Here is a 20,364-nt window from a genome sequence, read left to right as displayed (position 1 = left end):
GCGCAGTACGCATCAGTGAAGCCGCGAGGTGGCGGAAAGTGTTTACTTCCCTTTCGCCTTCTGAGCGCGCTGCTCTCACCACCAATCAGCCGCCGCGGAGGATGTGTTGCGCGTGCGCAGTGGGAGTAGCGGGTTGGCGGGCTGCCGAGTCTTAGCTACTGCTGCGAGAAGGAGGCTTTTGAGAGGCTGGGAAGAAGAGCTATGCCACGGGAGATCATCACCCTGCAGCTGGGCCAGTGCGGCAACCAGAGTGAGAGCCGGGCCCGGGATCCAGATGCCCCCTCCACCAGCCAGCTCCCGGATTCTCCTGGGGATCCAGCCACTGCTCCCTCAGACGCAGGCATCTCCCCTCCCCCCAGGCTCAGGTGTCCCGCCCACTCCCTTCCCGTGGTGTGAATACACCCTCCCCAAATCCAGGTTGCCCCCCACCCCTAACCCAGGCTCAGCTGTCCTGTCTTCTCCCCATGATTCCCCAATCCAGGTATCTTCCCCCCCCCCCATGACTAAAGGTAACCCCTTCTCCCCCAGACTCAGGTGTCCTTGCCCGCTCCCTTCCCACTCTCCAAAAATCCAGGTATCCCTACCCCCTTCCTGAGGGCAACCCCTCCTTCCCCAGACTCAGGGATCATGTCTTCTAGCACTTAGTATTCCTGGCAGGACCCAGGCTTCCTGTCTCCCAGACCCACCACTTAAGGGGGCTGCTTTTTTACCCAGATCCCTTCATCCTGTCCCATAGGGGAATTCTGTACCCTCCAGGATGTTGGTATCCTGTCTCTTTCCCTCCCCCCCTAACTTTCGGGATTTAAATGCATCCTACCCCTCAAACCCAGGCCTTCTGTCCTCACCTCCATACAGTTGGGTTTGAGTTCTGGAAACAGCTCTGCGCTGAGCATGGCATCAGCCCGGAGGGCATCGTGGAGGAATTTGCCACTGAGGGCACAGACCGAAAGGACGTCTTTTTCTACCAGGTGCCCCTTATAGTATGGGCCAGGGAATTAGACACTGAGTGGGAATAGAAGGGCATAGTTGAGGCACAGAAAAGCAGAGAGTGCCATTCAAATGGACTGGAGGGACAAAGTAGCCTGGCCTAGAATAGAAAGGAACTGGAGCCAAAGGGGGAGAGGGGCTTGAAATGACAAGGATGTTAGGACTTGAGTAGGTCATGGATAACAAGGGGTCACTTCTTACCACTATGACAGGCAGATGATGAGCACTACATCCCAAGGGCTGTGCTGCTTGACCTGGAACCTCGAGTGATCCACTCCATTCTCAACTCTCCCTATGCCAAACTGTATAATCCTGAGAATATCTACCTGTCTGAACATGGTGGAGGAGCTGGTAACAACTGGGCCAGTGGCTTTTCACAGGTACCCACCCCAGGCTGACATAAGTCCATACTTTCCAGGGAATTAATGAAATCCCCAAGCTAGGAAGTCCCTAATAGTGTTTCTAAAGGGGTGAAGAATCATGTTACTTCCCAGAGAGAAAATTCAGTGGCAGTGTGCTAGGGTGGAAAGCATCTTAGATTTACAGTCAAATAACATGTCCAAATCCTGGATCTTCCATTTGCTACCTTTGTGACCTTGGGCAAGTCACTTGCTTTCGTTCTGTCGAGTGGGTTGGACAAGATGATTTATAAGGACTATTCTAGTTCCTAAACTATCATCCCAAAAAATAATTTTCCTCTGCCATAGCAAAAGGAAGTAAGTGGTGATGCCAAGAGAAGGTTGGTAGCTTTGGAAAATTCTGTTTTTTAAATGAGTTATATACAAATTGCATGCAAACTAGCTTCATTTTGGATCAGTAATGTAAGCTTTTATTGGAATTAGACCATAGCCTCTAAGGAACACATTTGTGTCTGAGTGAATGGCTATGTACTGTTTGTCGAGAGAAACTTGGGGTGGACACTCTGTGGCTAAGTCCTTTGACCCTCCTCATTTCAATACAGGGGGAAAAGATTCATGAAGACATCTTTGACATCATAGACCGGGAGGCAGATGGCAGTGACAGCCTAGAGGTGGGAGCCTGTGATATGGGGGAATGGGAAGAAAAGTGGTAGGGTTGGGAATGGGGGTGGACAGTTCTTTATGGTGTCAGTAGTTTAAACACCAGACTAGTAATTATTTGCTCTGGGTTATAAACCTTATTCACAGAGACATGGAGTCTTATGGGGATAGAAGATGGGCTGTGTTCCTCTTCTGCTGAGACCTCTAAGTTTTACTGATTGGGGATGAGGAGTGAAGCCTTGGCAAGTATGAGATAGGTTTCACTCTGTATAAGCTAATAATGGATTATCTCCTCTCTATTAGGGCTTTGTCCTGTGTCATTCTATTGCTGGGGGAACAGGCTCTGGCCTGGGCTCTTACCTTCTGGAGCGACTGAATGACAGGTAAGTTTTTGAATATGTGGTAGGGGAGGGAAGGAGATCTTGGGCTAATTCTTATTCACTTCCCAAAGGAAAAACACTGATTCCTTTGATAATGATGGGAGCTAAGACCAGATGATGCCCTTGGCTATATATTACCTTTTGAGGAGAAGAAAAGAAATATCCCTCCCGTGGCAGAGAAGGTAGACTTATAACCAAGAGCTTGGTTATACCAAATTAGGGATGGGAAGGGGTGGCCAGGTGGCTAAGTGAGTAAGAGCACCAGCCCCAGTGTCGGGATGACCGGGGAGATTGAATCCGGGCTCAGATACTTAGCACCACACCCAGAAATAACTGGCTGTGTAACCTTGAGCAAGTTACTTAACCCCAGTTGCTTTAGAAAAAAAAAATAAAAACAAATTAGGGATGGGAACTGTGCCAAAAAGAGGGTCTAGGACAGGGGTGGGGAACCTGTGGCCTTCTCAGTCCTTGGGTGCAGCCTTTTGACTGAATCTAAGTTTTATAGAACAAATCCTTTTATTAAGGGGATTTGTTCCATGAAGTTTGAATTCAGTGAAAGGGCTGCACGTTAGGACCTAGAGGGCCATATGTGGCCTTGAGGCTGCAGGTTCCCACCCCTGGTCTAGGGAATGGAATCAAGAAGTTGACTTATTCCCTTTTCCTGAACTCCTGCATTCACTCAAACTCTCCAAATATCTATTATCAGTCACACCACTATATCCAGACAGGATAATGGTAGGAAGGGACAGGTAGAGGATCACCTTTGTTCATGGTGATTCCCCTCCCAACTCCTTTTGCCTCTTGCCCACAGATATCCCAAGAAGCTGGTGCAGACATACTCAGTATTTCCCAACCAAGATGAGATGAGTGATGTTGTTGTACAGCCATATAATTCACTGCTCACCCTCAAGCGGCTGACACAGAATGCAGATTGTGTGGTAAGCTCTGACCCAGGAAAAAAGTCTGAGATCAGTAAACAAGCATTTACATATCACCAAGTACAGCCATGCACTGTGCTAGGCATTGGGATATGAAGACAAATGTGAAACAAGGGGCATTCTGTTGGGGGAGAGAATATATGTAAATGAATATGTGTGAAGGAAATACAAGTTAAAGTTTAGGAGGAGAACACTAACAGCTGGAGGGGGAAAGACCTAGAGTTTCAAGGGACACATGGGATTTGGTGAGTTAGAGGGAAGGTGGGAGTTCGTTCTAGGCATAGGGCACAGCCAGTGCAAAGTTGCAGAGATTTAAGATAAGAGCATGGCATGAGATTGTCTCACCCCAGTTTGGACCATAGAGTTTGGGGAGGGGATTGGTATATAATAAGCCTGGAAAAATAGATTGGGGCCCGGTTGTGAAGTGCTTTAAAGGCAGAGCTTATTATATTTGGTTTTAGAGACAGCAGAGAGCCATTGGAGTTTATTGAGTGGGAGAGGGATGTGCTTAGGCTTTTTTTTTTTTAACTTGTACTGTGTTTTCATTAATGTGGGAAATCTTATGGAGGCACTTCCTCTACCAAAGCAATTCCTTGCACCTTCTTAACAACTCAGAGGGTTACCTAGGACACTGAGAGGTCAAGTGTTCAGCCAATTTGTATCAGAAGCAAAACTTGAATCTAGGCCTTTGACAAACACTGAGGCCAGCTCTCAATTCCCTATGCAGTGCTGCCTCTTAGGGGTCAATCTTGTACTTCAGGAAAATCACTTTTGAAGCTGTTTGGAAGATGGATTGAAAAAAGAAGAGGCTGGCACAGTGAATAGAGCACTGGTCCTGGAGTCAGGAGAACCTGAGTTTAAATCCAGACTCAGACACTTAACACAAAAAATAGCCTTGTGACCTTGGGCAAGTCACTTAACTCTAATTGCCCTCCCCCCTCCAGAAAGCAAAAAAAAAAAAAGAGAGAAGAGGGTTGAGGCAGGGTTACTAATTAGGAGGCTATTGCCCTAATCCAGGCAAAAGGTGATGAGGATGTTGACCATATGAATAGAGAAAAGGGAACAAAGTAAAGTGAGCTTGTAGAGGTAGAAATGGTAAGACTTGGCAACTGATTTTATACTTGGGTTGAAGGGGAGGAGACAAGAATATGGCCTAAATTGTAAATCTGGATAACTAGAAGGATGGTGGTGCCCTTGTCAGGAAAAGGGAAGTTTGGAAGAGGGATGAGTTTGGAGGGGAAAGAGAACAAATCTGTTTTGAACCAGATGAGTTTGAGATGCCTACAAGACTTCCAGTTTGAAATATCTAATAGATAATTGGAGATGGGTGACTGGAGCTCAGGAGAGAGACAAGAACTGGGTGTACAGGGTGCCCAAAAGTCTTAGTGCAGCTTTAAGTGCTTAGGTTTAGCACAGTCTCTGCAAAGAGTGGGATAGACTATCAAATATAGATAAATAAAAGTATTATCTTACTGAAGTTACAGGTAGGGACCAGATGAGTTTAGATAAAATAAATTTGTAGCAGATCTGGTTAGCTGGGTTGCATGATTTCCTTTACCTCCATTCAACATCACCTACTACAAGGGCTACAAGAAGGCAAATGATGGGACTAATCCATTTCACAATTAGGGTCTGGCAGGAAAGGGGCCAAGGGATTCACAAAAAGAGGACGGTGTAAAGTTTAACTAAGTAATTTTAACATCAAGATGGGGAAGAGATGAGAATGAGGGTGGTACAGGGTTAGTAGACTGGATCCTACTCCGGAATCAAGATATTTCCATCATCTGAGACAGATCTTCTCTCTTCCCCCAGATGCTGTGTATTCTTTGGTAGGCCCCTTTGTAAATACAAATGAATTTTCTAGCTTTGGGATTCTTGGGGAATTAATTCCAGCATTCCCAGCCTCAGGCAGAGCCATCTGATAACATCTGTTCTATGATAATTTAGGGAAATTAAGCTCTTGGCCCATTCCCCAGGTAGTCCCCCCTGGGTAGGAGGACTTTCCTCCGATCTCCACCCCCCTCCTCAGGTTGTGCTGGACAACACAGCTCTGAATCGGATTGCTACAGACAGACTGCATATCCAGAACCCATCCTTCTCCCAGATCAACCAGCTGGTGAGCCCACCCAATGCATCTCCTTTGTTTCCATCACTCCCAGCTATGGGATGGTCCTAGGGAAAGGGGAGATAACTCTTGTGTACTGTGGCCAATGGTATGGCTCTCCTCCCCAACAGGTGTCCACCATCATGTCAGCCAGCACCACCACCCTCCGATACCCTGGCTACATGAACAATGACCTCATCGGCCTCATTGCCTCCCTTATTCCCACACCCAGGCTCCACTTTCTCATGACTGGCTACACCCCCCTCACCACTGACCAGTCGGTAAGCAGCTGCGTGGTACCTTGTCTCCCCTCCACTCTCAACCCCACCCTCCTCGTGGCTCTGCCAGGGGTTATTGCCTGCCAGGCAGTCTGGGCAGGTCTAACCCCTGGTTTTTTCCCCCATGCTGTCCCAGGACCCTGTTCCAGGGAGCAGACCCCAGAGGTTTGGGGCTCGAAGACTGGTACAAAAGTGTGCCTCTCTCTTTCTCTGTCTCTTCAGAAAGCTGGCTTGCACTGGAGAGTATCCCCCTTTCTCAGTTTTGAGCCTGAGACTTTTTGCTAGCTTGAGGAGAAATGAATCTCTTACCTCTCCCAGGCCTCACCTTACCTTTCATTAAGGGCCATATAGGTTCAGTGTGTGGTTGCCTCAGGAGCTTTCTCCTTTCGCACTTTATAACACATAGCCAGTACAGGTTGAAGGCTAGAGAACATGATGGCCTTCAGACCATTCTCCCATATGGAGAATGTGATTCCTGGGCTAGATATAAAGAAATGTGTCTGTTCTGGGCCAGGAAGCTTTCCCAAAGTGGTCAGCTCTCTTAGTGTGGGCCTCTGTCACTGTGTGTGGGGGTCTTTGTGTGTACCTGGGCTGCGCACAGCCATTGTCGTGTCCCCTTGTAATTGACTTCTCAGGTGGCCAGCGTGAGGAAGACAACAGTACTAGATGTAATGCGTCGGCTGCTACAGCCCAAGAACGTGATGGTGTCCACAGGCCGGGATCGCCAGACCAACCACTGCTACATCGCCATCCTCAACATCATCCAGGGAGAGGTGGATCCCACCCAGGTGGGTAATTCCCTTACCTAACACTTCCTTGGTGCTAATAACGGAGAGTCTCTGGACCTTTGGGCCAGCAACTGAGAGTTCCTGTCCTGTGCCACAGGTCCACAAGAGCCTGCAAAGGATCCGGGAACGGAAGTTAGCCAACTTTATCCCTTGGGGCCCAGCGAGCATCCAGGTGGCACTGTCTCGGAAGTCCCCCTATCTCCCATCTGCCCATCGAGTCAGTGGACTCATGATGGCCAACCACACCAGCATCTCCTCTGTGAGTCCAATCCAAGCCTTTCTCATCCTCTCCTTTACTCTGTTGCTACTATTTTTCCCTCAGCTCTTACTAGGTTGCCATGTCTCTGGCTTTTGTACATAGGGTAGAGATAGAAGGTCAACACCAATCATTATGGTTCCTCCAAGCTGTGGTGCCACTAAATTCTTTGTGATTTGTCTTCTTTGTTTCTCTCTTCCTAACACATAGCTGTTTGAGAGAACATGCCGCCAGTATGATAAATTGCGGAAGCGAGAGGCCTTCCTGGAGCAGTTCCGAAAGGAGGACATCTTCAAGGAGAACTTCGATGAGCTGGACACGTCGAGGGAGATTGTGCAGCAGCTTATTGACGAGTATCACGCTGCCACCAGACCTGATTACATCTCCTGGGGTACCCAGGAACAGTGACCTGATTGCCCCAAGGACAGTGGCCTTTATTTACCTGCCTTACTGCTGTGCCTCTATGATAGCCTACCTGGCCATCTTTCTGCCCCAAGGGCACTGAGGATGAAACATAGGAGAGGCTTCCCTGATTTCATTCATTCACTACAGTGTGTTTACACACACCCCACCCAGGGCAACAGCCCACTGCTCAGGCTTATTACTATCCCTCTGATGACACTTTATTTCTAATAAAGCACTGGATGTAAGAGCTAGCAGGAGTCTGTGGATTGTGGATGGTATACATGCATACCTTTTTATTCCCAGTGCAGGAGGTTGGGTGGACTAGGTGAGAGACAAGGTCCTCCTGCATTCCAGTTTTCCCAACTCTGAGTATGTAGACTGAAATGGTTTCCTCTTCACCTTGGGTCCCCTGTTCCCAGATGCTGCCCCAGACCTAACAAGAGGGCCAGCCCAGGAGACACTTATGTGTATACCCATGGTTCTGGTACCTCCTTACATTTCAGGCTGCCTTGCTTTAGTATGAAAAGTCAGTGTTGCCTCAGCTTTCCATCCCTACAACAAGGCTTAGGGCTACATTGCTTTACTAATAGTGTTGGGACCTAAGCAGGTGATGGACTCAGAGCAAGAACATTGAAAATCAGAACCAGAGGTCAGATTAGAAGGTCAGAAGTCAGGTAGAGAACATAGGGAAGTTAATAGTCAAGACGACTGTCAGAATATGCAAGTTTCCAGGAAGGAGATGTCACCAAGAGTTATAAGCAGTGCTAGCAGGTTGTCCTATGTTGACCCTACTCTGAGTAAGCTCCTTCTGCTCCCACTGGGAAGATGTGCAGGTTTTTTTTCTTTTTTCTTTTTATCGTCTTTATTAATTTGTTTGTTTACTTTTAGTTTACAAGATTCAGTTTCACAATCCCTTGAATTTCAAATTTTCTCCCCCCACCCATGGTGGCATGTAATCAAGTATAGGATCTGCAAATACTTGGTAAGGTGAGATAATAGTCTCATTCACCAAGGGAAGCAAAGAGTAAGATGATAATGAACACCTGTGCCCCTTTTAAGCCACTTGCTTTTAACTTGATTTTTCTCTTTTTTTTTTTAAGTATTGTTATAAAGTGTTTTCTTAGGAGGAACATCTAAGTTTGGGGGGTATTTTTGAGGCAAGAGGGGTTTAGTGACTTGCCCAGGGTCACATAGCTAATAGGTGTCTATATTTGAACTCAGGTAAATCTAGGTGATTTAAAAACAAAAAAGTCAACAAAAATATTTAAAAAAAATAACCAATTAACCCCATTTAAACCAAGAAATGGAAATTCTGAAAAAAAGAGATGACCATAACCAAAAGAAAAAAAATTGATAAAACTAAGCTAATAAGCTGTTAATCTACTTTTTTTAAAGGTAAAAACATTAGCACTATAAAAATAAATTCACAGCAAATGAAATAAAGAAAATGATCAGAAATATTTTTATATGCCAACAAAACTAGTAACATGAAATGCATAAATATTTACAAAAATATAAACCACCCAGATAAACAGAAGAAGAAATAAAGAATTTAACTAGTATCAAAAATAAATGGAACAAGCCATAAATGAACTCCCAAGGTGGGGGGGAACCAAGATCAAATAGGTTTATAAGTGAATTATATAAAATGTTTATTCAAAGGAAAGCTAATTCAATTTTCACATAAGCTTTGCTAAAAAATGGTTAATAATAATTCTATCAAATTCTTTTAATGAAACAGATATTGCCTTAATACCTAAACCAGGGAGGTTTATAGTTAAGCCAAAGCATCAAAAAAGCCAGACCAATATCAACAATGAATATTGATACAAAAATAGTGAACAAAACATGAGCAAAGAGATTACAACATATTTAAGAGAGAGTATACACTGTGACCAGATGGGTTTATGCTAGGAATGCAGGGTTGGTTCAATACTAGGAAAACTACAACTGTAACATTTAAAAATAAAAAGATACAGAAAAAGCTTTTTGACAAAATAAAGCACCTATTTAATGTAGCATCCACTGTAGGCTACTTCCCTGACTCACACTAGAACCAGAAGGTCAGCTGACTATTTCTCTTCTAGAGGGGTAAATCTGGAGGGGTTGAGATTTTATAGTATTCTAGACAGGGTCTCAGAAGCCCCATCTGGTGTGGTCCACATTATCATTCAGCCAGACTTAATTACTTTTTTTTTTTCTTTTTGGAGGGCAATTGGGGTTAAGTAACTTGCCCAAGATTACACGCTAGTTTGTGTGTGTGTGTGCGTGTGTGTGTGAAGTATCTGAGGCCGGATCCAAACTCAGGTCCTTCTGACTCTGGGGCCAGCACACGACTTAATTACTTTTAGTTAAGAATATTTATTAAGGGGCAGCCAGGTAGCACAGCGAGTAAGACCGGCTCCAGTGTTGGGATGACCTGGGGATCAAATCTGGGCTCAGATACTCAGCACACCACACCCAGAAATAACTGGCTGTGTAACCTTGAGCAAGTTACTTAACCCCAATTGCTTTAAAAAAATATACTTATTAAGCAGGTATGATAAGAATAGTTGGCACAAAACCAATCTCCTACAAATACATACAGAATCCAGGGAAAAGTGGTCTGAAGCTTTGAAAGGCCATGTGACAAAAAGGTAACAGCTCTATATTATTGAAAATCCTTTTCTTTGTGGAACTTCATTCATGTTCCCTTTAGGTATAACTCTGCTGAGCTCCAAAGGTTATTATCTTTGTATAACTCATAGCTGCAGTTTACTATACTCAGAAGAGGTCATGGTCCCTAAAACTGTCTTTATTCCATGTCTTTTCCTCCATGGTCCTTGCTTGGGGCACCAGAACATCTAGAACATTATTACCCATCCTGAAGGAAAGTCCAGATCTTCGAACCTTTCTGAGTTTACAAGGTTATCCTATAGTTAATGAAGTGGATGAGAGGGAGACACCCTTTGGGTTCACTTCCCTTATCTTTTTTCTTTCTTTTCTTTTCTTTTTTTTTGGTACAGGAGCAAAAGGGGCACCTTTAAAGCACTCCAGAAACTTGACTCCATTCCTGCTTCATTCTCTTCTCTGGATTACATGGGCTTAAAGGTATTTCTATTTCTTTCAACAAATCCCAATACATTTCCTGTGTGCTTCATCTGATTTCATCCAATGGCTCAAAAACATTTACGCACAACTAGTTTATGCCTATGATTGATTGATTCAACAGAGACCTTGTTCACACCTAGTTTATACCTTTGACTAATTCTGTAACTGGAAAAGGTGTTCTTACTTCATAAAAGTGAAAACATCTTATTAGCTACATTAATTGAAGTTGAGATGCATGGTATATCTCTTTTATATTAAAATATTTTTAAATGTATAAGAATAAAGAGACCTTTTCTTAAATATGGTAAATAATATCTATTTTAAAACTGAGAGCTTACATTATCTGTAATGAAAAAACAACGAGATGAGCAGTAAAACAAAGACATCTACTGTTACTATTATATATAGTTCTGGAAATATTAGCAACAGAATAAGAAAGAGAAACATGGAATAAGCCCAGACAAAAAGGAAAAACAATTTTTTGGTAGATAAACTGATCATTTAGTAATAGCAGGGTTTTTAACCTGAGATCCATAAACTACTAAGGGATCTATGGATAAATTTCAGAGGGTCTCTAAACTTGGATGGAGAAAAATATCTTTATTTTCACTAACCTTTAAATGAAACTTAGCATTTCCTTTAATTATATTATTCTGAGAATAGTTTCATAGGCTTACTCAGATTGCCAAAGTGATCTATGATACAGGAAAGCTTAAGAACCCCTGACTTAAAGAATCAACTAAAAATTAATTGAAACAATAACTTCAGAATATAAAATAAACCCATCATCAGCCTTTTTCGTGTAGTACCAACAATACCTATCAGGAAGAGAGAGAAAGATAAAATAACTATAGAATATATAAAATGTTTGGGAGTTTATCTAAGATATACATAGAAATTATGCTTTTATAAGTATCCATTTTCTTAATCTTATCAGTTATTTAGCATGTAATTGGGTAAAAGTTTCTTATAATTTATTACTTCTTCAGTTGTTTAGAGTTCCCTTTTTTCACTTCTGATAGGAACAGTTTGCTTTTCTTCTCTTTCAATCAGATTAGCTGTTTATTTCATTATGGGTTGGTGGAGGGGGGGGGGAACCAAACAAGCTCCAACATTTATTTATCAATTTAGTGATTTTGTTGCATTGTGTTATTAATCTTGTCTTATGTTTCAGAATGTCTACTTTGTGCCCAGGAAATTTTTTCCTGTAAGACTTTATTTGGATTTGCTGTGACGCTGATTTCTTCCTAGGGGTTTGTCCCCTAGGCATCTCAGTCCAATGTATTCCTCACAGTATCTCATGAACTCCCTAAATCCTTGGTTTGCTCATCTTAGCAACCTCATTGTCTAGGTCAGAAAGCCTGTACTTGGATTAGGCTCAGTTTTTGCATTCCTAAATAGACTGCATAGGCCCTGTCTGGTTCTGAGTATGATACAGACACAAGAACCACATGAACACAATTGCAAAAACAAACTGAAGTCATTAGGGAGATTCTGATTACTCATAGTTGAGCCATACCAATATAATAAAAATGACAATACTGCCTGTGGGACTTAGCTTTATCCTTTGTTGCTCCAATAGACCACAGCCAAGATCCCCTTGTCTTCCCAGTCTTTGCCACCATGATGCCTCAATGGCTGTCTCATCTTGCAGTCTTCCTGCATGGTGCTAGACTCGATGGGTGCAGGAGGGTGTTACCATTTCTCTTTAGTTTTATCGTTTTCCCTTCTGATGCATTTTTAGAACTTTTCAGGAGTGTTTGCCAGAGAAATGGACTCCTCTGGGACCTTTCATGGTATCATCTTAACTGGAAGTCCTCAGTAAAAAAAAAATTAAAAGGCATTGTGGAAGAAGCATAGTTTATCTAGCCTTCCATGGCCTTGATGACAACCATTAAGACCATCTACGTCCCTTTTTTATGATTTCACATCCATCAAACATTTCTCCTTGTACCCCCACACTAGAAGACTAAACCTCTGAATGGAGAAATGTGTAGCAGAGAATGCTTCCCCAAAATTCCATGAAGGAGGGCATTTAGGCCCAGGCCAGCTATGTCTTCATTTCCCACCTGACTGTGCTCCTTTAGACTCCATTATGTACCCCTCTCCCTCTACCTTTCCCCTTGAATACAGCAATTACAACTGGAAGTACATGTAACTTTCTATTCCTACAGTTTGCCAATTTGTTTTTTTAGAGGGGGAAGACAAGGCAATTGGGGTTAAGTGACTTCAAAGTCACACAGGTAGTAAGCATCAACTGTCTGAGGCCAGATTTGAACTCAGGTCCTTCTGATTCCAGGGTCAGTACTCTATTCATTGTGCCACATAACTGCCCCCCAATTTCTTTTTTTTCGAAGGGGGAAAGGTAGGACAATTAGGGTTAAATGACTTGCCCAAGGTCACACAGCTAGTAAGTGTTAAGTGTCTGATGCCAGATTTGAACTCAGGTCCTCCTGACTCCAGGGCCAGTGCTCTATTCACTGTGCCACCTAGCCACCCCCAATTTCTTAATAGAGAGGAAATATGTTTTAGCCTCAGTCATGTGGAATGGCCAACTTTGGTCATTACAATTGACCTGAATTCTATTTTCTTTTAAAGTTGTCTTTCTAGCATGTAAGCATGGCTACTCAGGCTCACAGAGGCTGGTGTACTATGCCCTTCCCTGTCCTGTATCCAACTAGGAAGGAAGTAAAAGAGGTATTTAATGTATAGTATTAATCAGGTATGGGCCTGGTAATTTATTGCTAGATGCAAAAAGAAATGCTAAGCATAAAGAATCACAGCTAACATGAATAGAATTAACAGGATTCTTTAACCATTTATAACTACAGTTACAATAATCTGGAAGGCTCATAAGTCTTATCAGAACAAAAAATAATTTAGCAAAACTACTCATTAGGCATTGCACTATCCAACCACTCCCAGTACTTATCTTCTGAGAAAGCAGACCAGACGTAGGTCAATCCCCTCTCCAAAGCAAATGTTCTTGCCACCAGCTCACTCCTGCAACTGACTTCCTCATTGGGTCCCAGGAGATGCAGAACTTTCAAACTCACATGGTATCAATCCTAGATAGATCTATCATGGAATCTTAAGATCAGGAAAGAAGAATCACAAAAAAGGCAGAAGTAGTACATGTTCACTGCTAAATGGGGGCTGGGTAGAAAAAAGGATGATCAACTGCTTTCCTCAGCTGACTTTTGGGTCACAACCAGAAAGAGTCCTTATGCTTTGCAGCCAGAATGGAAGAGTCACTTTTGTTCAGCCATCAGCTCATCATTCCCCATTGTAAACCCCTCGGTGTTGTCATATATATTCAGAAACATATATGATCCTTGCTACATCTTCATTTACATTACTGGTTTTGATTCAATTTCCTTTATATCACTTTATACAAGTCATCCCATGTTTCTCTATATTTTTCAAATGTATCATTTTGGGGGCTTACAATTCTAGTGGTATAAATGTCACTTAAGCTTAAAATTGCACTAAGACTTTTGGGACTTGGCCTATATACAGGATGTAACAATAAGGAACCAGTAGCTGGTTCAGGGACCTGGCATTTTGCATCCTCTTCCTTTTTATTTTGGGACCTTTTCTGATATGGACTCACATACAGTGACCTGGTGCTTTTGGGGGAACCTGACCTCTAATAAGAGGTGTTAGGTTCCTTTTATTACTTTTCTTGGATTAGGTTGGCTCATGTCTAACATCTCCCCAAAAGAAAGAAGTAGAAAAGTGCTCAATGTACAATATAAATCAGGTATAGGACAGCTACTCATTACCTCCATATAAAAGGGACCTTACAAGCATGCATTGACAAAGACTCAAAACAAGATATGATAATTTAAATTTAGGTAATTACTATTATCTGGGAGACAGAGTTAAAAACACCAAGTTACAAAGCATTTTGTGGGACTGCTAACTTGGCATTTCACATTGCACCTCAGCTATCCACTATACAAACTCCTTTAAGGTCCATATCTTCTGACAAGCCAGTCCAGAAAATAAGCTCCTCCCCCATTGGTGGTCATTTTCAATGATGAAGAAACTCCCCTTACTACAATTGCAACTTTTCTTTTTCTTTATTTTTTTTTTTATTTTAAGCAATCGGGGTTAAGTAACTTGCTCAAGGTTACACGGCCAGTTATTTCTGGGTGTGGTGCTGAGCACCTGAGCCCAGGATTCGATCTCCAGGTCGTCCCAACACCGGAGCCGGTGCTCTTACTCGCTGAGCCACCTGGCCACCCCTAAGCAATTGGGGTTAAGTAACTTGCTCAAGGTTACACGGCCAGGTGTTTCTGGGTGGGTGCTAAGTGTCTGAGCCCGGGATTCGATCTCCAGGTCTTCTCAACACTGGAGCCGGTGCTCTTACTTGCTGTGCTACCTGGCCGCCCCTACAGTTGCAACTTTTAAAGGACCCAGGATTTCCAACTTCTTGAACATGCAAGGTTGCTTCCAAGACTGGTTGCATGTATCTCAGGATTGGTTGTTTAATGACTCAGAAAGGAAACTTAAAATTGAAAATCCATCCAGGAAACCTAAACCCAGGCTCTATTTGCCTAGCCCAGTTCCTACCTTAGCTGTCATCATGATATCTGCCGGGGTGGCAAGTCTATTTTGGGAAGCTACTTACCACACGTTCCAGAGACAGGAAAAAGGCTAGCTAGCAGGAAGCTATCTTTCCTTCTTAAACAGATGCTTCCCCTACCTACCCCATTACCATCACTGGGCTAAGGAATCAATAACGGGGTTATTCCATTACCCCAAAGCACCAAGTCTTTCATGTTGAGCCAGGATCAGATTGGGAGGATCAGAAAAGGCATTGGGTAGAAGGCATTGCTTGAGCTGTATCTTGACAGAAGTGAGGAATTCTAAGAGGTGGAGGCGATGAAGGAGTGAATTACAGACCTGAGGGACAGTAAGTACAAAGGCACAGAGATGAGAGATAGTGTGCCGTCTGTGAGGAAAGGAGAGAAGGCCAGTGTGGTTGATCTGGAGAGTGGGGTCTAAATATCTAAATGCTGTTAGATTAAATTGAATTGAAGCCCTATTCTACTGCTATGGACTGGGAGACTTCATCCATATCTATACCGAACAGAACCACTACCCCACTCATATTGGAGACAGAGTGCCTGCCCTTACTCATATGGAATAAAAATCTCACTCTACCTCATCCCACACTTACTAGACAGAGACCCAATGCCACCCACAATGAACAGCCCCTTCATCCCACTCATACTTAAGAAAGAGGGTTCCCAAATTCCATTCACATAGAATAGATATTCCTATCCCACATTGGGCAGATAGCAACCATTTCCACTCCATCCTGACATTTTGATCAGACACTGTGTATAGGAAGATTCCTCCCTGCCTTTCCATTACTCTGCCCTCTTTCTAGGGTACATACATATTTACCTCAGACAGCTGGAGGTAGAGAGGGCCCAACAAACACTTAGGATCACTCCCTCACCCAGTGGTGGAGTCACAGACATCAGTCATGGCACCTCTTCATGGCTGACCACTTTTCAGTTCCCCAGCATCCTTATGGTATTCCATTCTTGCTTTAACTGCTGAGGAACAGAGAGTATAAACATGAAAGGGAGAAGTGGGCAGGACATGGATCAGAGTCCTCTGCCCCCAAACATTGACTTCCCTATCTCTTCCTCCACTCCTCTGAACCAGGATTTATGTCTTTTTCTATTCACTATGGGCTGGAGAGGTGGGGAGGGTGGAGAAGAAGAAGAAAGAGAGGAATTGAGGGAAAGTAAAACAGAGGGGAGAGAAAGAAAGGAAAACTCAGCCTTCTGGTTTGCCCTTCATTTCTTGTGACTTATATCCACCACCAAGAGATTGAAAATAAAGAGACAGAAAAGGCCAGGAAGAGCTCTCATGATTTTTTTCAGAAGAGGATGGTGGTTTTACCACGGATGAAATCCTGAGTGAGGTAACAGGGTCCCCTGACAGTTCTAAAAGATGCAGAGAAGGAAGATGATAGAAAAATGACAACACTAAGAAGGAGGTCATTAACAGCCTTAGAAATCACTGTTTCTTTACAGTTGTGGGGACAAAATGTGTGAACTTAAAAACAATTTTGGTAACCGTATGTCAACATAATTGGTGTCCTTTGTAATCACACGTATTTTATTTTACGCATTTAAAAATATTGTGAGAAGGGGTCCAAAGACTTTACCAGCTTGCCAAAGGGGTCCATAACAAAAAAAAGGTTACATTTAGCTGAAAGGAGGAGAGAGGACAATATGAAGGAGTAACAGGGTAAAAGGAAGGTGTTTTAGGACAAGAAACACCTAAGTATGTTTGTAGGTCAAGATTTGAGAGTGGCAGGTGACAGATATTAGAGATTCAGGAGAGGAAAGAGATGAATAATGGAATAATGGAGAGGGACAAGATTTTCCTAAACCATGAATTGCTTTATTAAAGAACAAGGACAAATAAAGACAGATCTGAACAAGTGGAGAAATTTTAATTGCTCATGCGTTGGTCAAGCCAATATAATAAAAATGACAATTCCAAGTTAATTTATTTATTCAGTGCCTACCAAACTACCAAAATTATCAAACTACCAAAAATTATTTTATAGAGCTAGAAAAAATAATAACAAAATTCATCTGGAACAATTAAAGAACAAGGATGATGAAAGTTGGCCCCAAAGAAGAGATATAAGAAGGTACCATCATCTCTTTTTTGTAGAGGTGAATATGAACCACTGAATAAAATGTCATATCTTTTTAATATACAGGTTAGTTTTAGTTTTTCTGGAAAAATAAAAGGAAAGAGAGAGGTATCGTACCAACATGAAATTCTGCATAAGAGTTTATGTAAAACAGATTGAAAAAAATTCTCTCTCAGTTTCAGACAAGGAGTGACCTCTGCCTGAACCTAACAACCCTTATGTGTTAATTATATAACATCCAAGTGCTAAGTGGGGGTAACACCTGTTGTTCAAAGTCCAATTGTGGAGCTGGTTTCCAGACAAAGAAGCCAGTTTCACGTGGAAAGTAATGTTTTGGTTTACTCAGACAAGCTGCTACCCAGATTAAACCCAGGACGCTGGTAGCTACCCATCTGGCCAGCTGGTCTCCGCCTCAAGTTATAATTTTAAGTTTCCTCTAATCAACAAAATGAGCAACCACAGCAGAATCACGACCAAATCTTCTGTCCATCTTGGGATGGAGAGCTGATGGACTAAGAGTATGGACTTAAACACACACACACACATACATATATATACACAGATATGTGTATGTGTGTGTGTGTGTTGGTCATGTCTTATGAGGGAATTTTTGTTGCTTGGCTAAATGTACTTTTAAAGATTGTTTTGTTTTGTTTTTGTTTTGCTTTCTCAATGGGTGCAGGAGGGGAAGTGGGAGGGAAAAGAACTTATTTTAAAATATAGTATAATAAAATAAAATACAGTATAATAAAATATTGATAATTGTACGTAGCCTATATTTATTTACTTAAATGTCAACATGCTGTATTCCCCAATAGAAAAAAATTTTTTAATGTATTTTTAAAAAGTGTAAGTATTCCCTCACTTATCTATTGATTTAATAAAACTTTTTTCCCCACAACATTGTGGTTAGAGGCATCTAGGTGGTGAAATGAATACAGTGCTATGCCTAGAGTAGGGAAGAACTAGTTCAATTCTCACCTCAGACTCTAGCTATGCGGCCCTGAGCACATCATTTAGCTTGACTATCTGCCTCAGTTTCCTCAACCGTAAAGTCAGGATAATAATAGCGCCCACTTCCCAGAGTTGTTATGATCATCCAGTGATGTATTTTCAAAAGACACCTGCCACATCACAGGTGCTACAGAAATGGTAATCATTATTATTCCCATGTCATGGTGTTTTGCACAACCCCTAAACTTGGCTCCTGTGTGGTTCACAAGTGCCAGTGCTGAAAAGCATAAACAGAGAATGCTGAAGCCACGTGTATGAACGAAGAGTCAGACTACTGAAGCTAGAGAGGATCTTCAAGGTCTCTCTTCTTTCACTCTCCAGCCACCTTTGTTCAGGCTCTTGACGCTTCTCGCTTTGTACAATGGCCTCCTATTCTCCCTCCGTCCCATCTTTGTTGTGGTTGTTGTCATTGTCACTGTTGTTCAGTTATTTCTTCATGACCCCATTTAGGATCTTCTCGGCAAAGACACTGGACTGGTTTGCCAGTTCCTTCTCCAGATCATTTTACAGATGAGGAAACTGAGGTAAAGAGCGTTAAGTGACTTGCCCAGGGTCACACAGCTAGGACGTGTCTAAGGCCAGATTTGAACTCAGGAAGATGTGACTCCAAAAGGGGTCACAAAGATTCAGACATGACTGAAAAACAACAAAAAGTAGACTTTTGCAACCGAATTCTGGTACCAAAACTGCTGCTGAAGGCTAGAATCTTCAGTGCTGAGTTCTTACATGCCACTGCATGGAACTTTTGCTCCTAAGAGCTTTGAAGAAAAAGGACAGGATGACTGTGCCATAGTAACCTTTCCCCTAGCCAAAAGATGAGAATGCTACTTCATGGCAGAGACTTTACCTTGAGGTAGTGTTTACCACTCCCTGGAACAAAACACTGCTCATTAATTCATTAATTAAAGATCAATGTCTTTCTGGAAGTAACTGGCAACAGTTTAGCTGAGAATGTGAGATACATTATTAATCATAATAGTTGTACTTAGATTATGTTCCTGTACCTGCTAATTCCTGTCGCCACAAATGTATACTTTAAAAAAAAATTTAAATTATTTTCAATTCCAAGTTCATAAATGTATTTTTTTTTTTGCTTTTTGGAGGGGCAATTGGGGTTAAGTGACTTGCCCAAGGTCACACAGCTAGTAAGTGCTAAGTGTCTGAGGCCAGATTTAAACTCAGGTCCTCCTGACTCCAGGGCTGGTGCTCTATTCACTATGCCACCTAGCCACCCCTAAATATATTCTTTAAGAAGGTATTTGGTGAGTGTGCACTCTGGTATATGAAGTACTTGTAACAATTGATTTACAAATTGTTACCACTGATGACATTTACTGTTCTTTGCACTGGTATCACTGACTGCATTTTGGAAGGTAATAGATAATCCCCAGGGTCCTGGTGGTCTGAGTTAGACAGGTCAATAGTGCTTCTTATTACAGAATCTAAAATCGAGAAAGATGAAGGTAAATGTTATACTAGGGGTTATAAAAAAAAAAAAGACCCTTTCTTTAACAACTTATTGCTTCCCAATATTCTTTTTTTGCTCTAAAAGGACAGCCAGCTGATTGACAACTTTAGACACCTAACAGCTTGAATATCCTTACTACTTGGGGGGTAAGCAAATGTCCTTACTGTTTTGTAGAGGCAAGCAAGATTTAATTAAATATTTGGGGATTAAAGCCAATACTGCAGTTTCATTTTGGAATGTGGACAAAAGCTTAGAAAGAGACCACTCCCTTGTACAATTAGAAATGCCATTGTCCTTATGACAGCAACTTAACTGAATCAGCCCCAGGTGGGTTTAGAATTGCCACAAAATTTCCTTTCTTTATTTTTCAAGATACATTTATTTATTCATTTTACAAACATTTATAATCTGTCTTTCCCACTGCCCTCCCCCATTGGACTCAATGAAAAAAAGAAAAGAAAAGAAAAAGCATCACAATCATGAAAAGTCCTACAAAATAAATCCCTACATTGTCCCATGTTTGCAAATGAATGTCTCTGTATTTCAAGTTCATCATCTCTCTATCAGGAGGTGAGTGGCATGTTTCATCTTCAGGTTTTTGGTTTTATAGTTTATCATCACATTGGTTCTAAAGGCTTTCAAAATTATTTTCCCTCTATAATGGCATCATTATAGAAATTGTTCTACTTCTGCCCCCTATGTTCTGATTCAGTTCATCGAGGTCTCCAGTTTTCTCTTAAGTTGTCTCTTTCATAATTTTTTATGGTACCATAATAATTCATTACATTCATGTACCACAATTTCTTTAGTCAGTCCCAAGAGAACACCCCTTTAGTTTCCAACTTTTGGCTTTAACAAAAAGAGCTGCTATAAATATTTTTGAACATACATATATATGTGTGTGTGTGTGTGTGTGTGTGTGTGTGTGTGTGTGTGTGTGTGT

At 42.1% G+C, this 20,364-nt stretch overlaps 1 protein-coding gene and 2 long non-coding RNA genes across 4 annotated transcripts in view; 2 read left to right on the top strand and 1 right to left on the bottom strand.

Moving 5' to 3' along the window:
• Positions 1 to 79: 79 nt before the first annotated feature.
• On the top strand, positions 80 to 7,406 carry LOC138145952 (tubulin gamma-1 chain). The gene is made up of 11 exons (XM_069067640.1): positions 80 to 250; positions 856 to 968; positions 1,200 to 1,367; positions 1,949 to 2,017; positions 2,310 to 2,389; positions 3,198 to 3,324; positions 5,354 to 5,440; positions 5,560 to 5,709; positions 6,342 to 6,494; positions 6,592 to 6,753; positions 6,961 to 7,406. Exons 1-11 carry the CDS (start codon positions 202 to 204, stop codon positions 7,156 to 7,158), a joined length of 1,356 nt encoding a protein of 451 aa, XP_068923741.1. The 5' UTR covers positions 80 to 201; the 3' UTR covers positions 7,159 to 7,406.
• LOC138145955 (uncharacterized) overlaps positions 7,115 to 20,364 on the bottom strand; it is a 56,577-nt gene continuing 43,327 nt past the window's right edge. Inside the window, exons 4-6 of one of the 2 annotated variants that reach the window (XR_011164349.1) lie at positions 15,664 to 15,818; positions 13,174 to 13,335; positions 7,115 to 12,062 (exon numbers count right to left, since the gene is read on the bottom strand). This is a non-coding gene — a long non-coding RNA (uncharacterized lncRNA). The remainder of the gene's footprint in view (positions 12,063 to 13,173; positions 13,336 to 15,663; positions 15,819 to 20,364) is intronic. The other variant, XR_011164350.1, reaches the window with a different exon arrangement.
• LOC138145956 (uncharacterized) lies at positions 10,021 to 12,403 on the top strand. Its single transcript, XR_011164351.1, has 2 exons — positions 10,021 to 10,245; positions 11,420 to 12,403. It is a non-coding gene; the product is annotated as an uncharacterized lncRNA (long non-coding RNA).

This window comes from Petaurus breviceps, unplaced genomic scaffold (genome assembly GCF_028583685.1).
Source record: "Petaurus breviceps papuanus isolate PSGF00001 unplaced genomic scaffold, PetGlider_PUasm1.0 90750, whole genome shotgun sequence".
Classification (NCBI taxonomy): domain Eukaryota; kingdom Metazoa; phylum Chordata; class Mammalia; order Diprotodontia; family Petauridae; genus Petaurus; species Petaurus breviceps.
This window is presented reverse-complemented; position numbering and strand designations above follow the sequence as displayed.

What these genes read in the sequence shown, in the direction of transcription:
- LOC138145952 (XM_069067640.1), top strand. Translation starts at nt 202, where the DNA reads ATGCCACGGGAGATCATCACCCTGCAGCTGGGCCAGTGCGGCAACCAG. An exon ending in GAGAGGTGGATCCCACCCAG is followed by an intron (nt 6,495 to 6,591) that starts GTGGGTAATTCC and finishes CCTGTGCCACAG; the next exon opens with GTCCACAAGAGCCTGCAAAG. An exon ending in ACCACACCAGCATCTCCTCT is followed by an intron (nt 6,754 to 6,960) that starts GTGAGTCCAATC and finishes CCTAACACATAG; the next exon opens with CTGTTTGAGAGAACATGCCG.